The 25,839-nt window shown below is 45.5% G+C and overlaps 1 protein-coding gene across 3 annotated transcripts in view; it reads right to left on the bottom strand.

Moving 5' to 3' along the window:
• The window catches only part of LOC147904674 (Phosphoenolpyruvate carboxylase family protein), a 125,967-nt gene that overhangs the window by 81,369 nt on the left and 18,759 nt on the right, over positions 1-25,839 (bottom strand). For all 3 annotated transcript variants that reach the window (XM_087387913.1, XM_087387925.1, XM_087387918.1), the window contains exon 3: positions 11,702-11,983. In XM_087387913.1, the coding sequence (XP_087244039.1) occupies positions 11,702-11,983 (282 nt within the window). The remainder of the gene's footprint in view (positions 1-11,701; positions 11,984-25,839) is intronic.

Here is a 25,839-nt window from a genome sequence, read left to right as displayed (position 1 = left end):
TTGAGTTTTGTTCGGAAGATCCACTTGGTTCCTATGACCTTTTTGTGACTGGGTCGATCGACCAAAATCCAAGTCTCATTGCGATCAATGCTCTCAAGCTCCTGTTCCATGGCACGATGCCACTCAGAATGTTGAACTGCTTCCTGCCAAGTGGCAGGTTCAGAATGTATGATATAGGCTGTGGTAAAAATGGAGGCGGTGGTAGTGGAAGAAGCTGTCCGGGTAGAGTGTCGAGGACCGGGAGGAGGAAGTTCTAAGGGAATAATCCCGGAATCCTTCATAGTTTGTCGATACTAGCGTGGCAGCGGGTCGTGAGAAGAGGATCGAGGAGAAGCAATGGGTGGAGAGAAAGCAGTTTCGGGGGGAGAGAAAGAAGTTTCGGATGGAGAGATTTCGGAGGGAACAGGAGTAGATACGTCATCAGCAGAGAGAATAGAGGAATTTTTTAGAACATCTCTTTCATCGAAGACCACATCACGGCAAACCAAAACTTTGTTTGTGCGAGGATCAAATAAGCGATAAGCTTTGGCTTCCGCTGAGTAGCCAACTAGAAGTAGAAGTTCAGCACGAGGTTCTAGTTTACCGCGAGTATCATTGGGAGTATGAGTGTACGCGCGGCATCCAAAGATGCGGATATGAGAAATAGAGGGTCGGTAGCCATAGAAGGCCTCAAAAGGCGTCATGTTCGGGATGGGCTGAGTAGGGCAACGATTAAGGAGATAGACAAAAGTATTCACAGCTTCTGGCCAGAGACGTTCAGGCAACTCGGGCCATGTTCATGACTGTGCGCTGTCTCCGTTCGACACGAGCATTTTAGGAGGGCAAATTGGGAGATGTAAGATGGCGTTGGATACCATGCTCGTGAAGGAAGTGAGGGAATTCATGGGAAATGAATTCACCACCATTATCACTACGAGCAATCCCAATAGACTTTCCCGTTTGGTTCATGACCAATGGAGCCCAAGTAGCAAAGAAGGAAATTCAATGAAGGAACAGGAGATTTGCCACTAATATCGAGGTGGATTAGACGCAATATCTCACTAAGCTCGAGAAGTGGAATGAGAAGGAAAAGGAGTTCGGCTTTGTTTGCCTAATTGGCATGGACAGCAAATATCTTTGGCTCGCGATAATTTAGATAGGCCATCAACCAGATGATCCCGAGACATTTCATATAAAGAGTCATAGGACAAATGTCCCAGACGATAATGCCATAATCGTTCTGTGTCAGTTGGATCTTTCTGGGTAGCAAGACCATGAAGCCGATGAAACTCAGAGCCGGTATTGGAGGGAGTCTCAAGAAATTGAGTTATGAGGTACAGACCATGAGGTTGGGCTTCGCCCCGAGCTAAAAGGAGTCCCGATGTCTCATCTATGATTTCGACATGCATCTTTGTAAATAGCACCGTGCGACCAAGAAGGCAAAGTTGATGGACGGAAAGAAGATTGACCCCTAATTGGGGGACATAAAACACTTGATCCAATTGAGCAAGATTGGGGCCTTTGTCGGTGATTGAACCAACACCATGAATAGTAGCAACAGAGTTATTGCCACAACGGACTCCCCCTGTTGCCGGTTGGCGAGAAATGAAGAGATCATGACGAGGGGTCATATGATGAGTGGCTCCACTATCCACAATCCAAGGGGCTTTAGAGCCACATGGAAGAGTATGAAATGCTGATCCAAATATGGATGGGGAGGAGTCAAGCTCGGTGATATGGATCAAGGCTTGAGAAGTGAAGTCTAGAGAATCTCCAGTGAACCAGTCAGACAGGCCTTCGGGAGTTATAAAAGGAGGGGATGGGGTGAAATGATTAGTGACATGGCCCTGTGGTCTCCAAAGACCAACGTTAGGTGGAGGAGGACCACTCCTACGGCACCAACGAGGTGGCAGAGGAGTCGTGGTGGGGGGCTGTGGAAGAATGCCTTTGGCTTTGGAGCGACATTCATCATCAACATGCCCAACTTTCTGGCAATGCTGACAAAACCTATTCTTTTTGGGAAGGTTGTGCCAGGCGGGTTTAATACCAGAGGAGTTATTGGAGTTAGGAGTGGGAGAGGGCTTCCCGGAGCTGAGTTGATCTTTTTGAATCCCGGAGAGAAGAGCCCCCTCTGAAGCAGGAACACTATGTTTTTGGTGGACCAGAGAGTAAAGACGAGCATAACGCAAAAGTTGACATTCGAACTCATAAAAAGTAGGAAGAGAGGGTTGAGAAACGATTTGCTGCATAAAACTAAAATACTTGGGCGGGAGTTTGTTCAAAAGAAAGTAACTTGGTCATCCTCGGATTTGGGAGGACTAGTTGTGGCAAATTCAGCAACTAACCGCCGATGGTCTGCCAGTTTGACCTTGAGATCATCGTCAGCAGTGATCTGGAATTGCTGGAGATCGTGGTCAAGATTGATGCGACGAGTACGATCTCGAGCTGCATAGCGGTCAGTGAGATGTGCCCATCGCTCAGAGGCAAGGTCAAAATGCTGTAATTGAGAGTGAAATTCAGGCAAAAGACCTTGCATGATTTCGACAATGGCAGTGGCATTACGATGTCGCCACGAGCGAACTACCTGATAAGGATAAACATGAGGATCAAGTTGCGGTTCAGTACCTTGAACGAGTTCCCATAGGTCTTGAGAATCAAGCACATGGCGCATGATATTTGACCATGTGGTATAATTAGACCCGTTAAAATGAGTCATATCAGTAAAAGCATGTTTGGCTGTTGCAGAGACAGGGTGAGAGGAAGAAAGGAAATGATAGGGAGAAGCAACCGGTGGAGGCATGAGAGAATTCAGAACAGGAGCGGAGTGAGAAGAAGGAAGAGGCGGCACCACCGGAGGAACAAAAGGATTCGGAGAAGGTCCTGAGGGGGAGGGATAAACATGAGAGGCGGGATATGACATGAGAGAGGAAAAAGGGGCAGCGGGAGAGATAGAGGGAAATAAACTATAGGAGTCCAGTGGCATGGGAGAAGATGGAGGATGAGAAGCCACTGGAGGAAAGATGGCAGCGGAAGATATGAGAGGGATGGGAGGGAAGGAAGAATGAGAACCGAAAGCAAACTCATTGTCTAACGCATTTCTCCTTTCTCGTCTACGAGTGTTCACATGCATGTATGGATCTGTGTCCTCGTGATTACTCGTTCCTATGCCTTGCATAGCAGATGGAGTTGCACCAAGGGAATAGGGAAACATACCTTGCACTGATTCTTGTGGGATAGGCACTGTCGAATAACCCAATGTTCTCATGCCGGCCTGTCCTCTTTCGTCAGGGTATACTTGTTCTTCATCGGCACCGAACTTGAGATGTTGCTCTGCTTCTTCTGAGTTGAATAGAGGTCCTTGTTGACGTATCGGAGAAAAACGTGGAGAAGTAGAAGCATGAGGTGTGCGGGTACCTGCTTCAAGTTCCTTCCATTTCTGAAATTCAGCAAATTCTTTAAAGAGTTTGGAGAGGTATTCATCACCTTCAATCCTTGCAGACTCTCTCTCGACATATGACGAGGGTGGTGGTTGAATAGAGGTCGATTCAGGCTGAGATCGCTTCGGGGAAGAAGGAGAAGACATCTTCAGTTGATGATCTATCTTCCAAGCTTTCCAGGTCAATGCTCAGGTGTCGATAGGCACACCTTGCTCTGATACCATATAAAGAAAGTTCTTGGAGACAAAAAAAAAACAATACTGAAGACTAATGATAGCTGAAGAAGAAATATATATCACCAAAGGAACTCAATACAAGAGGAGGTATGAGAGAAGCTTTGGAGGGAGCAAACATCAGTCCTCCAGGGAAGCCAACTGTAGTGGACTTCTGCACTAGCTCCACAAGTTGGAACTGAACCAGATCTGAGACAGCAAACTGATGCAAGGGTTGCTGCAGATCTGGATCAATAAGAACAGTAGATGGAGCAGAAGTTGGGGCAGATCTGGAGCAGAAGTTGGGACAGATCTGGAGCAGAAGTAGGGGGCAGATCTGAAGCAAAAGTAGGGGCAGATCTGGAGCAGAAGTAGGGGACAGATCTGAAGCAGAAATAGAGGCAGATCTAGAGCAGGAAGGAGGGGCAGATCTGGAGCAGGAAGGAGGCAGGAAGGAGAGGCAGAAGAGGAGGCAGCCAGGAGAGGCAGGAAGGAGGTAGGAGCTCAGGGTGTGCAGGGACCTCAGGAGCACAAGTGATGGTGGAGCACCTAGGCCCCCTCCCTTTAAATAGGGAAGGGCCAGTCGGTCAACCAGCTGGTTGGCCAGCTGGTCGGCCCAGATCTGGCCGACCTGGCCAGTCTGGTCGGCCAGATTTTGACCGACCTGGTCAGTCTGATCGGCCAGTTTTTGGTCGGCCAGAATGTGGCCAGTTTTGGCCTCCGATTTTGGGGCCCGTTTTTGATGAGGTTTTAACACAGTGTTTAGGTTTGGATTTTCGTCCTGACGGAGATTCACCTGTGGCTTTTTACCTGTATTTTATCTGACCTTTGCGCCAGTTTGGCCTTTGATTATCCTGTCCTCTAGAGTTGGAGATTGCCTGGCTTAACAGTTTCATCCTGTCTTTCTCTTCCCTTGGGAACCTTCAACCCCCCCCCTCCGGGTGGCCTGCCCCACTTCTCCCGTTGCACTGTTCCCTCCCTTGCCTAGGCCCTCTAGCCAAAATGTGGCTTCGTCACAGTCCCCCGCCCCCCTCCCCCACCCCCCTTCACTGATTCAAGGCAAGCCCCATGGTGCCGGCTCAGGAGACTCCCTTGATCGATCTCTATGACCTAAGCATCGCCTAGGGCCTCCAATGTGAATTCTAGTTGTTGGAGCCCTAGAACTATTTTGATGCTCTAGATGCCTCTCCTGTTGCATTGGACATGTCAGCCCTAAGTTTACAGCCCCGGAAAGGGGGCTCTATTGGAGCAGATGGGATCTCTTCTTGTCCTTCCTGGCACTTCGCAGCACAAAAGAGGAGCAATGGGACCCCCTTCTCTTAGACCTGTATCGAATGGTTGCCAAAGGCCATGGGCCATATTATAAAGAAATGAATATTAGCACGTGGGCTAATTTATTTTATTAATTGTGTACGAGGACATATTAAGCCTTGTGATATTTTAAGCTCATGGAGGTATGTTGAGAAATCCCTCTAATTGTGGACAAGGGATGCTTTTGAATGTACTATTATTGGCTCTTTGCTTTTTTTGAAATTACAATTATAAATACTCTAGATGGGAAGCAAGAGCCATCATCTAGGGGGAGTAGATTGGACCCCATGCAGTGTCGCTCTCTCTTTCTCTTCTCTCCCCCACGTGTATCCATGGCTTCTATGGTTTTGATAAATCATGAATTTGCGATCAAGTTTTAATTTTGAATTTTCGTAACAGTGGTATCAGAGCCTGGCTATGCTCTAGCCTGACTATGGGAGGAAAGCGACATGATTTTCTCCAAGCTGATAGCATAGTCGTTGAGATCAACATAACCTGAAGGAAGCCCACCTAAAGCTTGCTTCCGGAACACATCTCGGTGTTGCTCGCCTTGAATACATAACCGGCATTGTTCGTGCTTGTTACCCACATCCGGTAATCCGAGGACCATTTGTTCTCGAGCAGCACGTCGGAGAGCATCAACATTCAAGTGACCAAACCAAAAATGCCAAAGATCTCCGTGATGAGATGACGTGATCGTGGAAAGTGCCATCAAGGTGTGGATGCCATGACTAACTGTACCAGTCTGTATCACCTGACCGGTAGCCTTATCTCGAACCTCCACAAAATTTTCATCAAACAATACTATGGTTCCAAGGCGGCAAGTCTCATAGACAGACAACAGATTGAACCCAAGAGAGAGAACGAACAGAACTCGAGAGAAGTACATCCCTCCTTTTCCATTGGGAATGATGTCGAGGTTGCTTCAGCACGAACTTTGATGGTTGAGCTATCACCAATACAGACATCACCACCGGAGATCACCAAATCCTTCAACCCAGCTGCAGAAGGACTCATATTCCGAGATGCCCTGCTATCAATGATCCAGGTCCAGACGTTTGTGGCTTGGAGAGATAGAACCCCCTCTCCAACAGAGGATGCAAGAGAATCAAGCATTTCAATATGCACAAAAGCGGGAGTGATAATAGCAGAGGAAAATCTTGTCCCTCTGGAGAAACGGGAGCCTTTGTTGTTAGCCCAGTGTGGACACTGCCTCCAATAATGGCCTTTCTCGCCGCAATGATTACATGACCTTTTCGCCTTCAAGGCCTCTTTCTCAACTAAGTTCTCGTATCAGGGGGACGACGTCCTTGAGAGTTGCCCGACTGCGGGGCTACCAGAGCATCGGAGCCACCGCCATGAGTTGAACTTTGAAACCGGTCCTCTTGATCCAACACCATAGGCACTAATTTCTCCCAAGTGACAGAACCCATCCTACCACTCGTAATCAAGGAAGAATGAAAAGCAGAGTACTGGGAGGTGAGATGGGACAACAAAGTAATGGCCATATCTTCAAATGAGATCTCCTTTTTTGCCTGAGATATCTCCTGTTGGAATTCTTGAAGCTTAATAATATCTTCCCTCATAGAAGATGACTTAGCAGAGTCTAATATCTACATCTGAACCTCTAGGGAGACCCTTTTCATAGGAGTGGTCCACTTATACAAGGAAGCCACATGTTCCCAGATACTCTTTGATGCTATCAGCTTTACATGGTTGATGACCTGAGGAGTACAGTTCAAGAAAATGAATGATCAGACCCTTGCATTGACATTGTCCTAGGCCTGGGCCAAATTCATGGCCGTATGCTGATCCAGAATGCCCAAACTTTCATCAAGGGGATCTAGCCTTGTGACACCTACCAAGATGAAATCTGCCAAGTCATAAGACTGCAATACTGACTCCATCATAACACGCCATAGTTGTTCCCGTCCAATTGTCGGTCAACAGGAATCTTCACCTTGTTTTCTGCCAATTCTTGTAGAGAAGCCATGGGATAAAAGTGAGAGCGACAGGGAAGATCGAGAAGGGGGATAGAGGAAGAAAGAAAGAAAGAGAACTTTTATTAAAGTCTTCGAGAGACCGTGAAGGTCTATGAGACTAAAGATAACTAGTACAATGAGCATAACGGTGGCGGTCTCAAAACGGTCCGGCCAACCGTTTCTTCAAAAAAGTTATGAAGGATGGTGTGTCTAGTCCTGGTGCAAAAAATGTGTATCTATCTCCCGATGATACAAAAAATGGCACAAAAAAATGGAGCAGAAAGGGGGAGATACAAATATATATATATGCCTGTGGTGATCGTCAGAGGCCAATCATAGAGGGCCCGTCAAATGGGAGGTCGAAAAAACCCTGCATGGATGATTGGCCTCTGACGTCACGCTACCTAGTCGAGCTCGCTCGTCGGGGGCGGCGGGAGGCCTTATGTTGAAGAACGAGAGCGATGGTGACCCCCGTAAGGCGTGCTGAGAGCATAGAAGGGATGTCATGGACCCGGATGTATGAGTCTGTCCGCTGGCGTAGCTGTCGTGACTCTGGCTCTCGCTCACGTCTGCGTCGTCGGCTAGACTGAGAAGAGGTATCCTGTGACTGAAAGAAATCAGTGATGGGTCACTGAGTGTCCTCACGCTGTGTGGGTTGCACATGCTGTCATGCCTGGAGAGATGCATCTCGGTAGCGGGTCATCTCATGTAAGAAAGCGGCTAGGCACCGTTGGTCCGGGAACTACAGCATGCATGTGAGGGGGCCAAATCCATCGGGGAATAGGTAGTGGTACCCGCCTCGGATGGCATAATAGATAGGGCATCTGAAAGCAAAGTGCTCCTCTGACTCGATCTCCTGCAGGTCGCAAAGTGGGCAGATGCGGCCCTCTCGTGGGATACCCTCTGTGCGTCCACTCTCGAAGCGTAATCGGTGTGACAAAACCCTAACCTGGCCGAGTGAAATCCGGAGCGCATGCGGTAGATGAATCTGTGTATAGCCCGGGGGCGTGATGAAACCCTCCTATGAGATCTGGAGGCAGTGTCGGCGATAGCAATCGAGCTTCACAGGAAGCTCGGGATGAAGAAACCAAGTCCTCCATGTGTGAAGCTGGAGCAGGTCCTCTCGGATGATCTGGTTCACCTCCTGGTCAGTGGGGGAGAAAGGGGATGGTGGAGCGTCGAGGCTATACTGAAAAGGAGGCAACCGGTCCATGTCGAGGCCCAGTCGAGTGAACCAACTCGAAAGGAACATCGCTAGTCCCCATCAGCGGATAAGGCCATAGAGGAGGATAGGGCTAGCCAGGGTAGGCGGAAGCGACCGTCAGAAGAGGAGCTGATGATCTGATGAGGTACCGATGGTTTGTTGCGGATCATCCGAGCAAACATCAGTATCTGTAGGTGCTCGACGCATGCCCACTCTGTGTCTGAAAGGTCGGCCCCCCACCATGGGCTGCCGTACATGCCTGCTGGACGGACCAAGGAATCAAAAAGAAGAGACTTGGTCCGCGGGTCTTGAAAGTGAGAGTGGTAGCACTGTCTCTCCAGTATGGCAAGAGCGGCATAGCCTCGACTGATCCTGGCCTGCATGGCCGGGTGCATCGTGAAGATTGGGCCTGAGAATACAACGCCCAGGTATGTATAAGAGTCGACTATCTCAACAGGGTCGCCGGCGAAGAGGAACTGCTCTCGATGCATAGCGGGTCGGGAGGTGTTGAAGATCATGACCTTGGTTCTCCCAAGGTTGACCTTCAAGTCGTGGGTATCACAGAAGATCTGACATCCAGGTGTCACTGAAGACCAGTAGCAGAGGAGGATAGTAGTACTACATCGTCTGCGTATAAGAGAATCTGGATGACAGCCTCCGCAAGAGAGCAGCCTGCACCTCTGAGTGTCCTGATGGTGGTCTCGAGCTCGTCGATGTAGAGGCCAAATAGAGTCGGTGACAAGGGACATCCTTGTTTGACCCCTATAGTGCTCGTGATCTCTGTGGTCCAACTGGTACCAATCCTGACCCGGCCCGTCACCCTCTCATAGAGAGCTACTACCGCCCATATAACCTCCGAGTCGTAACCTAACTCCTGCAAGCGTCTGACAAGGCGGGCCCGAGGAACAGTGTCGAATGCCTTGCGGAAATCCACAAAGCAACAGTATACCCTTTGTCTCCTGTGTCTGGCCTCCTCAATGATCCCTCGAAGTGTAAAAATGTGATCGTAAGTCGAGTGATCCGCCCTGAAACCGGCCTGTCCAGATGCCCTGAGGCCTCGTATCTCTGCGCGAGTGCTGACCTCACCATCTAACACTGATGCATAGATCTTGGACATAACATGTCCAATCATGATGGTCCTGTAATTCCCTGGATCCATGGGATCTCCTGCTTTGTGGATGGGTGTGATAGTGTTCAGGGTCCACGCTCTGGGGAATCCGTGGCAGACAGCTTCATTGAACAACGTTGCCAGGATGGGGGCTAGAGTTTTGATACCATAGGCGACAAACTCTGTGCATAGGCCCTCATGATCCTTGGCTCGGCCGTTGTGAAGCTTGTGCGCTGTGTGGGTGACTCCCTCGGTTGTGAAAAGGGTGCAAGATGTGGGGCGGGGGGTGGCGGAGAGGTCAGGAGGGGGCTGATCAGGGATATCATAGAGTGTGCGTGCGTAGGAGTGCCAGAGGGAAGTGTCTGTGAGGGGGGTAGGGGATCGGCGTTCTAGAAATTTCCTCCAGAAATTCTTGGAGTTGCTACTGAACAGGATGTTTAGTAGCGTATCCTCATTCTGGCGCAGGAAGGCTAGCTTCTTGCGACGGACTAGGCGGCGATATTCCCGGGTGAGGTGTGGGTCAGCCCTAGCATTTCGCTGGGTCGTGAGAAGAAGGAAGAAGGAAGGAAGAAAGGAGAGAAGGCTGAAGAGGTATGGGGGAAAAAAATGCTTCCTTCAACCTCCGAGCAACCGGCCTTCACACAAGCTACCCCTTCAATCTGAAAACACCCTTCGAAGTAGCTATCCTTCTTTGTATATCTAAGAAATTTTAACCCCATGCTTATTTATGGACAATAAAACTGATTCAAGATGGACTAAATGCGCAAACGGCATATGATATGCAGGGTAAGAATTAGATCTCATAACCTAGAGGTGGAAACTTGCTAACGAAAGAATAAATCAAGAAGAGAGGATTTGCAAGCTATGATCAAGAACAATGGCAAGAGACAAAGCTGACAAATTGACGTATTGCAGCAATTATGAGCACATCGGAAGGAAGTTTACCATTCATAGCTTGCTCTTTACACTCTTTTTTATTTGAACCCCAGGCACACTAGCAGCTACATTGGAGATCTGAAGGCATAGAAAGGGTTCATTGGAAATTTTGGAGCTCAGAGACAACTAGTGTGAATGTGATTTCCTCGCTCTTCTTCAATTTCAGTTTTATTTTTGCAAAGGATATTTTATCCATCGCAATTGGCACAATGCAGACTAAGTGATGCGCAAGCTGCATGGCAGTGTATAATGGATGGTATCACTATCACATGCATTTTGATAGTGGTGCATGTATGTGCTCATACTACTCATAATGGACACAGGAAAGGAAGTGACTTGATAGGTGCTCCTGTCGCCATACAGAGTTCTCTCTTAGCTCATGTTGTTCCTAGTTCCGGTGTATCAGTAGGTTCTTGGAGGTGTGATAGACACTTCTAGTTCTCCTCCACAGGGGTATATTCTTGTGATGAGTTTCAGTTCTGTGGGCTTGCAGACTTTTATGGCCTTTCAATTAGAGACATTAATAAATCTCTCTATGGGACAAACGACACATAGCTTATACATATGATCTCTTGCTACAGCTCTAAATAGCAGTAAAATTGGTTGAAGAGTAATGCAATGAGTGGTGTGCTACCTGCCTAGGTTAAGAAATCTATATGACTACGCCAAGGTGAGAGAAGGCTTGCAAGATCCACTGTCTGCTTCAAAGTTGATTTCTTAGTCTTCCCAGAGATTCCTCACTGAATTTAAAAATGGGCTGCTGTGTTATCAGCCATAACGGATTGCATTTCTTGTTTTTTCGGTGGGTGTTTTGCACCAATATACAAACACTTGGAAATTTTGGATTTTGTAGACTGTTGTGGGTGTTTTGTATACTACCAAGTTCTGTTCAGAAATAAAAAAGTCAAAGCTTTTTCAACACACCGTGCTAGTCATAACTATCACATATAATGCCCAAATGATGCAGAGCTTTTCGTGTCTGGACAAGGCTACAATATGGTACACTACTGTATGATAATATATCGTTTAATACTTATGAAGACAAATCACCAATTTGAGCTTTGGCAACAAAAAAATCAGTTAAATATTTGGCCCAATTCCATACAAACATGTTAAACTGGCAATTGCAATCATCCTTAGTTTGTTGCTGCACCATGTAGACTGTCAATATTATTACCAGGTGGAGGTCTATTTTAGAAAGCACTTTAGGATTAGAGAAATACAAAAAGCGATATGCAAGCTCTAAGAGTGTAATTGTTTCAAAATCTGCCCTATGGCAGCTATCTTTGCATGAACACAAATGCTCATGCTGAACCCATATCTGCAGAGCACAGCTAGCTAACAGACGGCTGAGAGGTAAGAGTCCCAGGTTGGGTGATCTCATGTACTTTCTATAACATGGGAGGTCCTCTCTGTCATGAAGTTAAGTTCTGACAAAGAGAGTTTCTGTGGAACAGTTATAAGAATTTTTAAAAGTGGGACAGAATGCCCGATATCAAAGTGCACAAAAACTAGGAGAAGGCCTAATGTACCATTTTGGGTAAGTCTACAGCCACATTACAGAAAGCTTGCATCTCTTGCTTTGAACTAAGAGCATCAATAAATAGCACATCTGCCCCAGCATCTGCAAAAGCTTGAGCTCTCCATAGGGCCTCCTCTATGGACACTGCTTGGCGAGCATCAGTGCGTGCAACTATAACTATATCCGACAAGCTTTCATTCCTTGCATCCACTGCTGCTTTTATTCGCATTATCGCATCTTCTCGTGAGACAACCTTTCTCCCCTTTGTGTGGCCACATGCTTTAGGAGAAACCTGTTTAAGAGTTTACAAGCAAAGCTTCAGACAACAAGAAAAGCTCCTTTGTGTCATACAATTCATGATCATGATAGCAAGAATGACTAGGCATTCAAATATTATTGTGTAAACTACAGGTATTCACAGAAATATAGTTAGAAAATGCTTCACAAAGGAATATCAATAAACTACACGTATCCATAGAAATGTAGTTCACAAAGGAATATTCTACCAGCACACATACTCCTGGACATTAATTCTTAGTATGAACTCAAAATAGCAACTGCAATGAAAGGTCAGGCATTCATTGAAACGTAGTTAAAAATAGAAAGTGGAGCTTCCAACAAGCTTACACTAAAACCGAATTTCAATTTATTTTTAAGGACAATACACAGCCACACTGTTAAAAAATGAAAAAAATATGTAAACCAGCCGGCTTGTAAGTCTTTCTGCTAGATTTTGAGCTGCAAATGGAGCCAAATGTAGCAGACACATCTTTCCTAATTCTATCATTTCTCCAGGTCGACTATCACCCCAAGTTGGCAAGATTGCTTAAAGGTCCTAAAGTCCAGCCTAGATTTGTTTTTGCAATTATTAGGTAAGAGACGGTGAAGTTAGAGGTCTTGGAATATGTTAAGAAAAAAGGAACAGATCTGTAATCTCAAAATAGTACACAGCCTAAAACAGTCCATGTATAGTTACATCAATAATAGTGTGGTGTGATATTATGCCTAGCAGGGGTGTCTTGTCATTACAAGTCAGCGGGCTTTGAGAGGTTCAAGGGGCTAGTCGTGCCTACTACGATAATTAACGCAGTTAGCACTAGCCTAGGTCCTAAGAGTGCTAAGAGTCCTAAGTGGAGTAGCACTCATTTAGCATGTGGCCATTCAACATCAGAAGAAAGAGAGGGGGGGGGGAGGGGGGGGTGGGATTGCAATTCTCCATCGTCATCAGCTGGGTAGAATTACCACTGGCTCTAGGCTGAGCAGATTACCACTGGCTAGACTGGCTAGAGCACGAAGTGCATTGTAAAGACTCTTTGTTTGGAATTACCAATCTATTGGGTTGTCAAATCCCTTTGCTTCCAGGAAATTCCAAGCTTACAGGGTTCAAGATCACTTCCTAGTGTTTGTCTTCTTGGGGTGGGTTTCACCTGCATTTACCAACATGGTATCAGAGCAGTACCAGCCTCCTTGAGCCTGATCCCACCACCTCATCATCATCTTCTCCTCTCTCCCATTGCTCACTCTCACTCTTTGCATCGTCTTTTGCTCATCAGACCTCGCGACCCTCAGCTATGGCGTCTCCCCCCTCCTGTTCCTCCTCCTCCTCCTTGCCTTTTCAGAGGCCTCTTCGGTAAAAAGCAGCAGCAGCAACCACAAGACCAACTCCCTCAAGCTTCTCCCTACCTCGACATCGCTGTTCCATTTCCCGATGCTCTCCTAGCAGACACTTTCTTAGCCGGTCGAGAATTGAAATGCTGCTACAAGGCGTCTGTCGATGGCTTCAGTGCCGCAAAACTCTCATCATATTAGCTTGGCTTGCTAGTAAAGCTGCCCATGTGGTAAGACCTTGCCTTGACATGGATATTTTGCTTTGCTACAAGAAGAGGCTTCTTGTCAAGCCCACATCATCCAGGAGATGATAAGTATGTTTTTTGAGCTCCACTTATATCTCCCCTAGTTGTCAAGGTACTCTGCCTGAATAGTGCTCCAAAATGATTGTAATAAACTGTGAGTTCTTTGTCCTCACCTTTGGTCACCTATGATGTAGACCACATGAGTATGGGTTGTCCCCTTGGTACCTCATGTAGACTTGTGTTTGTACATGCAGGGGAGATAACCATTAGGGGGGTTGTGTTCCCCACTCTGTATACCTTACACCCATGGGAACCCTTGCTTGAGATCCTTGTTGAGATATCGAGCTCCACTCATGATATGCCAGGGTGACCGTTGTGCATTTATATCACCGACTTGTTAGCTGCAGATGCGGTTGGTACACCGCCCATGAATAATAGCTGGATGATAGCTATCCTTATGTACTCTAGTTCGTGGCTCAGTTAGTATGCCACCTTAGTTAGCTGAGTTTGGTTTGAGACCCACATATAGGGTTCTTCTATTTCTTTGTACTAGAGTTCTTTTGGCTTACACAACTAAGAAGAGGAAAACTGTTTTCAACCTCCACCTTTGTGTGTATTCCCCCATTGTGTATGTGAGAAAGCCGCAAGTGAGACTCCTTCCCTCTCTCCCACTATCTTCACATGGAATCAGAGCTTGGTTCGTGGTAAGAAGCTCAAGAAAGCAAACCAAGTTCACGGTGTCCTGGTAAGAGGACCAGTGTTGCTTTCCTTTTTCGAGTTTGGGAGCAAATCTCTGCAGGTAGCACAGCCGGAAAGTGCAAGAGTGCATTGTCTCAGATTGAGACGCCCTTCGCGGTGTGGCGAGAGGGCAATATATGCTACGGGAGAAAGCGAATCTCCCGGTGTGACTTTATTTTTCTCGAGGCCATTTCGGGGCCCGTTTTGGAGGCGGAAGTTCTCCGCAAGCACTAAGAAAAAGGCCCTGTTTTTGCTGTGCGACCACTGCTCTGCAGGTCGGTGAAAAGTTGCCGCAGAAATTGCATCGTATGCATGTGCGCAAAGATACTGGGAGTTACAGAATCATCCTTATTGCCTGTTGATGCAAAATCGTCACTAGGAAGTGATTGTGTGGTCAAATACCACTTTCATCAGTTTTGCAGATTTGCCCGTGTGAGGCAGAAGCTGTGTTTTTTACAGTGACAGAATATTTTCCAATGTTCTGTAATGGCGTCTGATTCTCTTTCACAGATTGTCACTGAAAAGCTTGACAAGAACAACTTCCAAGCATGGAAGTTTAGAATGACGAATTTCCTTATGGAAAAAGGCTATTGGGAGTTCATTACAGGAAATGAAGAAGAACCAGTTCTTCCTAATGTTCCCAATCAACAGGAAATGCAGGCATTTAAAGGATAGCATGAGAGAGCCAGAAAAGTTATGTACTGGCTGTCTATCAGTATTTCAGATTCTATGATTGTGCATATTCAGGATGCAAGTACGCCAAAGGAGGCATGGGATACTTTGGCAAAAATGTACAACACAAATATGCTAGCCAAGAAAATGCAGCTCAAGCAGGAGTTGCACAATGTGTGCAGAAAGAAAATATGAGCATCAATGACTACCACATGAAGGTGAAGAAAATTGCAGATGCACTTCCTTCCATTGGGTCACCAGTGGAAGATGATGATTTGGTTTCTGTGACCTTGAATGGTCTAGGAAAGGATTATGCACAGTTCCGGACATCCATTGCCGTCCGTGAAAATTTTCATGATTTTGAGGAGTTGTTTGCTCTTCTAATTTCTGAAGAGCAGAGAAATGGTGGTGCATCTTCTTCAGGAGGAACTTCAAAAGAAACTGTCTTCTACTCAAATGCTGGAAGAGATAGAGGCAGAGGTAGAGGAGGCCGATCTGGAGGCCGTGGTAGAAATCAGAATATGCAGCAAACTCAAGAAAACCAGTCCTCTGGAGAAGGACGTGGTAACTCTAGAGGCAGGTGGAGCCAAAGAGGTCGTGGTGGATGGCAGAGAGGCCAAAATGCAAACAGCAATGTTGAATGCTACTATTGTGGTAAAATGGGTCATATGGCTAAACACTGCTACAAAAAGCAGAATGACATTATGAATGGAAAATTGCAGCAAGGCAATCATGCATCCTCTAGTAGACAGGGTAATGACAGAAATGAGCATTTGTTTATGGTGCAGCACATGACCAATTCTGTGACAAGTGCAAAAGAAAGTAATGATGTGTGGTATGTTGACTTAGGTGCGTCAAACCACATGACAAGTCATGCAAAATGGATGTAGGATGCAAGGAAAATAGAAAGACCAGGATTTGTGGAGACTGGTGATGATACTGCACATCCTATTGTGCAGATTGGTAAAATTCCTTTGTCTATGCATGATGGGAAAAAGAAATACCTATCTGATGTATTTCATATCCCGAATATCACCAAGAACTTGGTTTCTGTTGGTCAAATGGTTGAGCAGGGCTCGCAGGTCAGATTTAATCCTCATGGATGCTTTGTTGAGGATATGAAAAATAACAGTCGCTTGATAGCAAAAGGAAAGAAGAAGGGCAAGATGTTTACGTTGGATGCGGACATGCATGAATTGAGTGCAGCAATGTTTGCACATGGGACCGGTGTAGTTGCAGATATTGATATATGGCATAAACGCATTGGTCATGTTAATATACAGCGACTTAAATCAATGCAGGCCCAAAACATTGTTGCAGGATTGCCTAAATTCAAGGTTGCAAAAATGCATAAGATATGTGAAGCCTGTCAATTTGAAAAACAGGCAAGGAAACCATTGCCTAGACATGTTCAAGAGAGTAAGAAGCCATTGGAATTAATCCACTCTGATGTGTGGACTACTAAAGCTGCATCTATTGGAGACTGTCATTATTTTGTCACTTTTATTGATGACTACAGCAGAAAAGTTTGGGTGCATTTTATGAAAAAGAAAAGTGAAGTGTTTGGGCATTTCAAAGCTTTTAAAGCTATGGTTGAAAAAGAAACAAGCCTGCAATTAAAATTCCTAAGGTCAGATGGAGGGGGAGAGTACCTCTCAAATGAGTTTGCAAGGTTCCTGCAGGAGCATGGCATAAAGCAGCAATATTCATGCAGTCATACCCCACAGCAAAATGGACTTGCAGAAAGGAAAAATAGGCATATTGAAGAGATATCTCCGGCCATGCTAAATGAAAAAGACCTACCATATTATTATTGGGCTAAAGCAATTGCGACAGCAATTTACATAATGAACAGGACTCCCACTGCAGCAATACATGGCATGACGCCAGAGGAGATGTATACTGGTAGGAAACCAGATATTTCTCATTTGAAAATTTTTTGTTGCATTGCCTATGTTCATGTGCCAGATGAGTTGAGGTCCAAGTTGGATCCAAAAGCTGAGAAGTGCATCTTTATTGGTTATTCTCTGTAGCAGAAAGGGTATAGATGCTATAACCCTTCTACTCGTAAGTTTACAGTGAGCAGAGATGTTGTTTTTGATGAGATGAGCAGCTGGTATAAACCAGTAAATGTGATTGATGATGTAGATGCACAAAATGGTAATGCTGCACAGAATTCACAGCAGCAATCACAAAATATTAGTGGACCTACAATGTCCTCTAGCAGTGGTTCACATTCTTCGCCATGGACAGGTAGATTGAGATCAGGAGAATCTCCTCAAAGCAATGCAGATAGTGGTATGCAGGTATCACGAAAAGGAAAAGAGAAGGTAGATCAGCCATATTTGATGTGAATGCAGGTCACTCTTATGTGGATGGTAAATCCAGTGGCTCAGAACAGAGCATTGATGATGAGTTGGGTATTCCTTCTATTGTTATACCTGGAGTAAGGAAGACCAAGGATGTTTTGAGAGCACCTGGAAGTGAGCCTACTTTGCGCAAGTCTACCAGAGCTAGGTATCCTGTGGATAGGCTGAAATATGATGAATTTACAGCCACTCACTATGCCTATATGGTCAAAGTGATACAGGAACCAAAACCCACTTCTTTTGAGCAAGCCATGGGAAAAGAAAAATGAGAGAAAGCCATGGATGAAGAAATGGATGCCTTGGAAGCAAATGCTACATGGGAATTGGTGCCTTTGCCTAAAGATAGGAATGCAATTGGCTGTAAGTGGGTTTATAAGGTGAAGCACAATGCAGATGGTTCTGTGAACAGATACAAGGCAAGATTAGTTGTCAAGGGATATGCGCAGACATATGGCATTGATTATGAAGAAACATTCAGTCCGGTTGCAAGGATGGCAACCGTAAGAGCAGTCATTGCTATGGCTGCATCAAAGGGATGGTCTTTACATCAGATGGATGTAAAGAATGCCTTCTTGCATGGTGATTTGCAAGAAGAGGTCTTTATGGAGCAGCCACCAGGTTATGTTCATGCTGTTCATCCTGAGTTTGTTTGCAGGTTGAAGAAAGCCTTGTATGGCTTGAAGCAAGCACCTAGAGCATGGTCTGACAAGATAGGACAGTATCTTATCACTATTGGCTTTCAGATTTCAAGGCAGATTTCTCACTTTATGTGAGAAAAACAAAGAAAGGTATTATGCTGCTTGTCATTTATGTTGATGATTTGATCATCACAGGTGATAGTGATGAAGATATCCTTCATGTGAAAATGCTATTGAAGCAGAAGTTTAAGATGAAGGATTTGGGAGAGCTGCGTTATTTCTTGGGCATTGAGGTGATTAGATCACCAAGTGGGATACGGCTCTTGCAGAGACAGTATGGATTGGACATGTTGTCCAAATATGGGATGACAGGCTGTAAGCTTATTTCAGTTCCTTTGGAGCAGAATGTGAAGCTGAGCGCAGATGCAGGTGAGCTTCTGGAAGACCCTACTATGTACAGGCGCATAGTAGGAAGTTTGATTTATATGACTATTACCAGGCCAGATTTGAGCTATGCTGTTGGATTGGTAAGTCAGTTTATGCAGGCTCCAAGGAAACCGCATTTGGATGCGGCTAGACGCATACTCAGGTATGTGAAGTCCACATTGCAGTATGGACTATTTTATGAGGCTGGGGTTCAGATACACTTGCATGGATACACTGATGCTGATCGGGCTGGTAGTATTTCTAATAGACGATCTACCAGTGGATATATGTTCTCTTTTGGGAGTGCTGCAGTCACTTGGAGCAGCAAGAAACAGCCTACAGTTGCCTTGTCAAGCACAGAGGCTGAGTACAGGGGTGCAGCAATGGTTGCATGTGAGGTAGCTTGGTTGCATAAGCTACTTTATGATATGCATCAGTCTACAGATGAGCCAGTTGTCATTATTGTGACAACATGAGCAGTATACACTTGGCAAATAACCTAGTCTATGATGCTAGAACAAAGCACATTGAGGTGCATTATCACTATGTGCGGGAGAAGGTTTAAGGGGTCTTATTGATCTAGTTTATGTCAGCACAGAGGATCATGTAGCTGACATATTCACGAAGGCATTGGGCGCAGAGAAGCTGCGCAAGTTCAGAGACCTACTTGGTGTGTAGGAATTGGGATTGAGCTCGAGGGGGAGTGTTGAGATATCGAGCTCCACTCGTGATATGCCAGGGTGATTGTTGTGCATTTATGTCACCGACTTGTTAGCTGCAGATGCGGTTGGTACACCGCCCATGAATAATAGCTGGATGGCAGTTATCCTTATGTACTCTAGTTCGTGGCTCAGTTAGTATGCCACCTTAGTTAGCTGAGTTTGGTTTGAGACCCACATATAGGGTTCTTCTATTTCTTTGTACTAGAGTTCTTTTGGCTTACACAACTAAGAAGAGGAAAACTGTTTTCAGCCTCCACCTTTGTGTGTATTCCCCCATTGTGTATGTGAGAAAGCCGCAAGTGAGACTTCTTCCTTCTCTCCCACTATCTTCACAATCCTAGCCATTGATAGATCCATGACCACCATGAGATGGCATGTGACACCTTGTGCTAGCTGTATTCTTGACATAGCTTGAGGCAGTCCCTTGAGGGGGGGTTTGTTGGGGTTTGTCAATGTCCTGCCTCTCCATAGGCACACTTGTGATCCTATGTGTGTGCTAGAGGGGCAGTTAGGTGTGTTAGGTGGAGCTAGATGCTTCTAGAGGATAGGGGAGAGATTCTAAGAGCTTGGTGGCCTTTGGTATGAGGTCATCTATGATGTCAGTATGGATGTAGAGGTAGCCTACATATGGCCCTCATTTCTCTTCATTCTTAGAGACAGTTCTTCATTTGTGTCCATCTTCTGTCTCCATTTTGCTCAGCTTGCTCTTTTCCAACAATCTTGACGTATGCATCTGAAGCTTTGTGTTGCCGGGTGTTTATTTGTACTTCGAAGTAAATCATTTTATCAGATTTTGTTTGTTATCGTTGCAAACTTTATCTGTAATACAACTACTTAGTACCACGATTACGGCATAGATCGGAGAATTTGGTCATCTTGGGCTAGTCAAATTCAACAAAAGCTGCCAATGGAATTTGGGCAAAACTTTGGGTTTACAAGGTTCATATAATTTGAATTATACCGTATACGCCCTTGGATCATTTCCGAATTTGTTCTGTGAAAGTTGAGGATTGTGGGATCATCTATTATACTTTTGAGTCATATGTAATCCAATTGTAATATGACTTTGCTTTTCCATTGTTGTAAACTCTATCTACAGTCAAATCAAATTGACCACCTCAAAAATCCCCTTGTTCTGAGCATTAAGGATTGCATTTGTCCCTTTTCCATCAATGAAAGCCACAAAAATCTTCTTAATAACATTTGGACATAAGATTTGTTCTAAAATGGCAATAGTTTGAATTTTTCGATTTTGCTAGTTCTCATTTTTATATATGTGTTTCTATCATGTAGTCCTCTTATGCACTTAGCTTTTGATGAAGCTACCCAATTGTTAGAATGTTTATGGCCGCTTCTCACGCTCATAGTACCTCAACCTTTGGAAAGGAATCCTGAAATTAATGATGATCTGTGTGGTATCCTTTAAAATGAATTTCAACAGCTTAAGCTTAAAACTGAGGCACTCTTGAAGAAGATTTCTAGTCTAAATGAATCTGCTAAAACTTTAACTTCACTATTTGATAAAGTTTTTGAAACTCAAGCAAGAATAAACATCATTCTAATAACAAGTACATCTGCTAGTGTGCCAGTGTGCCTCAGGTGAGCGCACTCCTGTGGTAAGTAGTCGTGGTAATGCTTACCAAGAATCTGTTAAGCCACCATTGCTTAGTGGGCAGGAGAGGGATAGAAATAAAGATACTCTTTCTACCTTTCTCCACAACTAGAAGGAATTCCATAGATCGACATCTACTGTTGCTGATTTGCAAGTAACTGAAGCTGTTTGGGCAGCAAAGCGTATGAATGGTCGACTAACTTGCACGATAGCCAGCAACTTTCCAATAACTTATTGGACTTGAGAAACTGTTTATCAAAGAGTTCCTTCCAGGAATAAACAAGAAAATTCTTGGAAATGTGGAATCCTTGAGTATAGGAAAGTTTGCATTGAATCACAATATTGCTAGGCATCATGACTCCATTCTGAAGTTACAAGCCCTCACTGAATTCCACAAGATTAGGCATTTCATATGTGGTCTTAAAGACGAATTTAGGCTTGAAGTATACAGGAATGCCCCAAAGGCTTTGGAAGAAGCTATTAGATATGCCAGCTCTATGACGATTTTCAAAAGAAAGGGAACTTTTAAGTTCACAGATTCTCAAAAGTACAAAATGACTCTTTGGCTAAGAGGTTTTTGTTACCTCCTCGCTAGTATAGGAAGACCATAAAGACTAGGTACGTTTCAATCGTCCTAGTAAATATCATGTAGCCACGAGTTACCTTGATCACCTTTAGGGTAATAAAAAACCTTTGGATAAGGGCAAGCAACCTATGGCACTAGTCCATAGTGTGCAAATTTGGTCAATTCTTCACACTCCAAGTACAAGGAAACAGAAATCTTCAATGAGAATGAAGCACACACTTGCTTCATTTCTTCAGCCATAGGAAGTCCTTAACAGAAAGAGGGTGAGAATTGCAGTGGATGATGGCTTCATTTTTAAATTTGTGAACTAGTCTTTGATTAAAAAGTGTAACTTACTTGAGAGCCTTAGTGCACATAAGTATGTTGTCTTTTTAGCTTACATATTCTTTGTGATATTGGTAAAACTTCAAGTGAAAGACTCATGACAAGGTTCAATTTTTTTTCTATATGAATTTGCTTTTCATGTTTTTCCAAAGGGTCTTCTTGATGGTTTATCTCCAAAGAGAGCAGCAAATCTAGGAGCTTCCATTACTTCAACCTTCCAAGAGATTTAGGATAGTATTATAATGCCTCCCTGCCGTTCAGAGCCACTCATTCTCCTCATCCTCAAAGGAGGAGATTGGACTCATCTCCCACTAGAGACCTATCACCCTCCTTGGCACTGCCTACAAAACCATAGCCAAGGTAGGAAGCCTTACACTCCGACCCCTCCTAACCTTAAACCAACCTCCTTCATAACACTCACACAGGCTCTAAGCAAGGCAAAATGTAACATGCGGATACTTGCTGTGCAGAAAATAGATGAATATACAAGGCTAACTCAAGCATGAGAGACACATGAGATTTACCTAACTATAGTACACTGCTTTATTTATACATGGTTGCCAAATCGGCATACAAAACTGTGCTGAGACCACTCCCCTAACTACGACATGCGGGAGATGGAACTATGCTGCGGAAATAGGACACCCAAACCTCGCACATATGTTGGCTGGAGGCTGGGAGATCAGTCCTAAACTGAGGAAGGCTGAGTCAGTCAAAGGGGGGGCTGAAGGCCCCTTATATAGGGCTGGGAACCAGCCAACCTTGGGCCAACACAACCGACTCTGGTCGGTTTTGGCCAACCAGGCTGCTGGCCCTTGCCTATAAAACTAGGCCCTTTTGGGCCATTTCAGGCAGGCTAGACAGCCAGTTGTCACTGCCACCTTGGTGCATGTGACATTCCCCTCTTCTAAACTAGTTGCTAGGTGGATACCTCGCAACACTTTGCCCTCGAGACCCGAACTGCTCTGCCGTGGCTTGTGACTTTGGGAATTGGGAACGGACCCCATAACTCGTGCTTGACTCTCGTCCCTAGACTAGGGCTCACAATGGGGTCACAGTGTACGACAAATGGGTCAGACTGTGTGTCACCATGCTCCCTAGTGTAGGGGTGCATGTGACATTCCCTCCTGCTTAAATTCTGGATGATGATAGCTGCTGAGGGATTGAGTTAATCTACAAAGCAAATGTGATCATGCTGACCACCAACTGCTGCTCAAAACTTGACTGTCCTCCCAAAACACTGAGGAATAACAGTCTAGCATTGGGACTAATCTGGTGCCGCTCCAAAGGGCTGAGGAACCAATGTTGTGTTATGATAACACGGCGACTCAATCAAAACTCCTGAGAACAGTACTATCGTGAAGACTGGAAGCTGAACTACTAAGGCCAGTCATCCCACCATGCTACTACTGCGAACTCCTGATCCTTGGGTGGTATGGCAATCTGATAAGCTCTTGGACATAGGAACTGCTTGCTGTCCTCGTGACCTGTTGAGGACTGATTGGGCTGCTGATGTGGAGGCACTGTGCTCTGGAAGTCCAATGGCATGAAAACTGGCTACCAACTATTGGCATGCATTCTCCCCACTGCGGAACATACACCGACATAGAAATGCTAGTGCTACTCTAGGAACTGCTAGGGTGATGAGAAAGCCATTGACGCTAGGCAACCAAAACTGAAAACCTCGGAACTCCATAATACTCACATGCATTCCTAGAAGGTGTGGAGCTGCTGTCTACGTGAATGTAGTGAGGGAAAGCTGGAATGAACCTGCCTCCTCTACTGGAGTGATAACTGCTGAGGGTTAAAACTCTGCCACCCTCCTGGAATCTAGAAATGTGGATGGAAATGTCTCCCCAAGAACTTGCGTGATGCCGGGAGCTGTGGAAACTGTAGCTGTCTCTCCACGAAACTCTACGAGAGATGGAACTGTGGCTGTCTCTCCAAGAAGCTAGGCAACGACTGGCAGCAGAGCACCCCTCCAAGGAGGAGACTGTATTGGAGGCTCTCCGAAGGAACGAGGAGCTGCTGGGCACACCTCTAATGACTCAACTAAATGGGATGCCACTTGAAAGAACTGTGAGATATTCAAAACACCTCGTCTACCATGAATGACTGGTATGCCTCTTGAAAGAACTGAGAGATGGCTGGCATAGCTTCTTTGATGGGATACTGGGACTAAGCATGTCCCCCTAAGGTACTAAGGAAGTACTAAGGCTATTGAACACAACCCTGCTTTATCGATCGAACTGCTATCATCACCAAGGGAACTCCCAGTGTAGACATTGGTCACTGCTACTGCTGATGGCTTGCGATCTGATAGAGATGACACTGTATGACTAACCTCCGAGAGTGCATGACACAATTATGGGAAGGCCTCGTCAACCTCTCTGCTGACTGGTACTGCAACTGCTACTCCCTAAGTGCTGAGGAAGGGGAGCTACGGAGGAAACTACGTGACTATCCTCACGAACTGCCGAGGAATCATCAACCTCCGTACTGGTGATAGCTATACCTACGACTCCACTTATGAGGATATTCCCTCCTGCGAGGCCTGACACTGGTCTGGCAAACTCTTGAGACGCCCTCTCCTGTTGAGCATCACGGCCAGTGGAACTGGAAACTAAGCCCCCTAGTCCTAAACACTCCTAATGAGAAGGTGAAACATGAGTCATGCCGACTAAAACTGATGTGGCCAACTGAGCTGCAAGGACAAAAGACTGATTGGAGCTGATAAAGAGGTCTGATGGGTGGAAGACCCATCACACATATCTGTTGCATCTGGGGTGTCCCCTTGGGTGGAATCCCTAAGAGAACTAATTGTGGGGGATAGACAACTCCTTTGGGCAATGGACCCAAGAGGCGCATCTATGGTAAATGTTGATGGGTCTGAGATATCTCTAAGGATGGAAGACCCATCCCTCATAGCTGTGAAAACCATATGTTCCCCTGCTAAAGCTGATCCGGGTGATTGAGTTCCCGGTGTGAAGACCCAGAGGAGCTAACTGGACATGATAAAGCTGTTGGACAAGTAAAAGACCCATCCGACGTAACTGCATGAACTAACTAATCTATTGTCCGAGGTGCTGCACAATAGTCCACTAAACTATGCTTGGAGATGGAAGACTCCAGTGCAGATAAAGGACTTCCTGCTGATGCACGGTCTGTGGGTACTGCGGATGAGAAGAGTAACTGTGAGCAGACTATAAGAAACTGCTGGTGCTATACAAGCATCTGCTCTCGGTCTCGCCTACATTGGACCTCATATGCTCCCAAGTCGGCACGATGTCTGGATGGCCGCCTCAAGGATTTCATGTTCCAACAGAGCCGAAAACGGTCCAATGTCGTTGCATCCTCCTTTGTCTTCTTGTCTTGCTCGGACTGCCCAAAAAATAGCATATTCTGCTCAAGGAGATGATCCTGCTCCCTGAACGCTTGCCTAAGAGCTGCTCTACTGGATGGATCCATGATAAAAGGTTGGAAGACCCATCAACTACTGCAATAATGACTGCCAGAGGAATTGCAAAATCCCCCCTAACCTTGCCCTGCAAGGCGTATAGACATACGGGTGAAGACGGGAGCCGGCCCGATGCGCGATGAAGTTTGAGAGGGAGAGGCTAATGGAGTATGGTACTACCACTAGGGTAGGGACAAAATACAAAATTAAATAATATCCCAAGCATGCTCCCTCCTCTTCTAACTCAGTCTCCATAACTAAGCTTTGTTGCCAGCCCTCCCTCCAATCTAACTCAAGCCAGAAGGAACCATACGACTTTGATACCAATGTAACATGCGGAGACTTGCTGTACGAAAAATAGATGAATATACAAGGCTAACTCAAGCATGAGAGACACACGAGATTTACCTACCTATAGTACAATGCTTTATTTATACATGGTTGCCAAATCGGCATACAAAACTGTGCTGAGACCACTCCCCTAACTTCGATATGTGAGAGATGGAACTATGCTACGGAAATAGGACACCCAAACCTCGCACATATGCAACGTACTTCGCAAACTATGGGTCCTTATAATATTGAAGGCCTTCCCACTGTTCCTCCTGCAATCGATCCATCTTCCGAATGACAATCTCGGGTCAATGTTGTGGAACACTAAGTTCCTCCTCCAATCGATCAATGTCAGGTACGACAATCTCGGGTTGCCGAGGAACCCAATGCAAAATGGCTTCATCTTCTGCAGGACAAT

This window comes from Dipteris shenzhenensis, chromosome 2, assembly GCF_047967505.1.
Source record: "Dipteris shenzhenensis isolate YYH24624 ecotype China chromosome 2, Dip_SZ_1.0, whole genome shotgun sequence".
NCBI classification, from domain to species: Eukaryota; Viridiplantae; Streptophyta; class Polypodiopsida; order Gleicheniales; family Dipteridaceae; genus Dipteris; species Dipteris shenzhenensis.
Note: the sequence above shows the minus strand (reverse complement) of the source record. Positions and strands in the feature narration are given on the sequence as shown.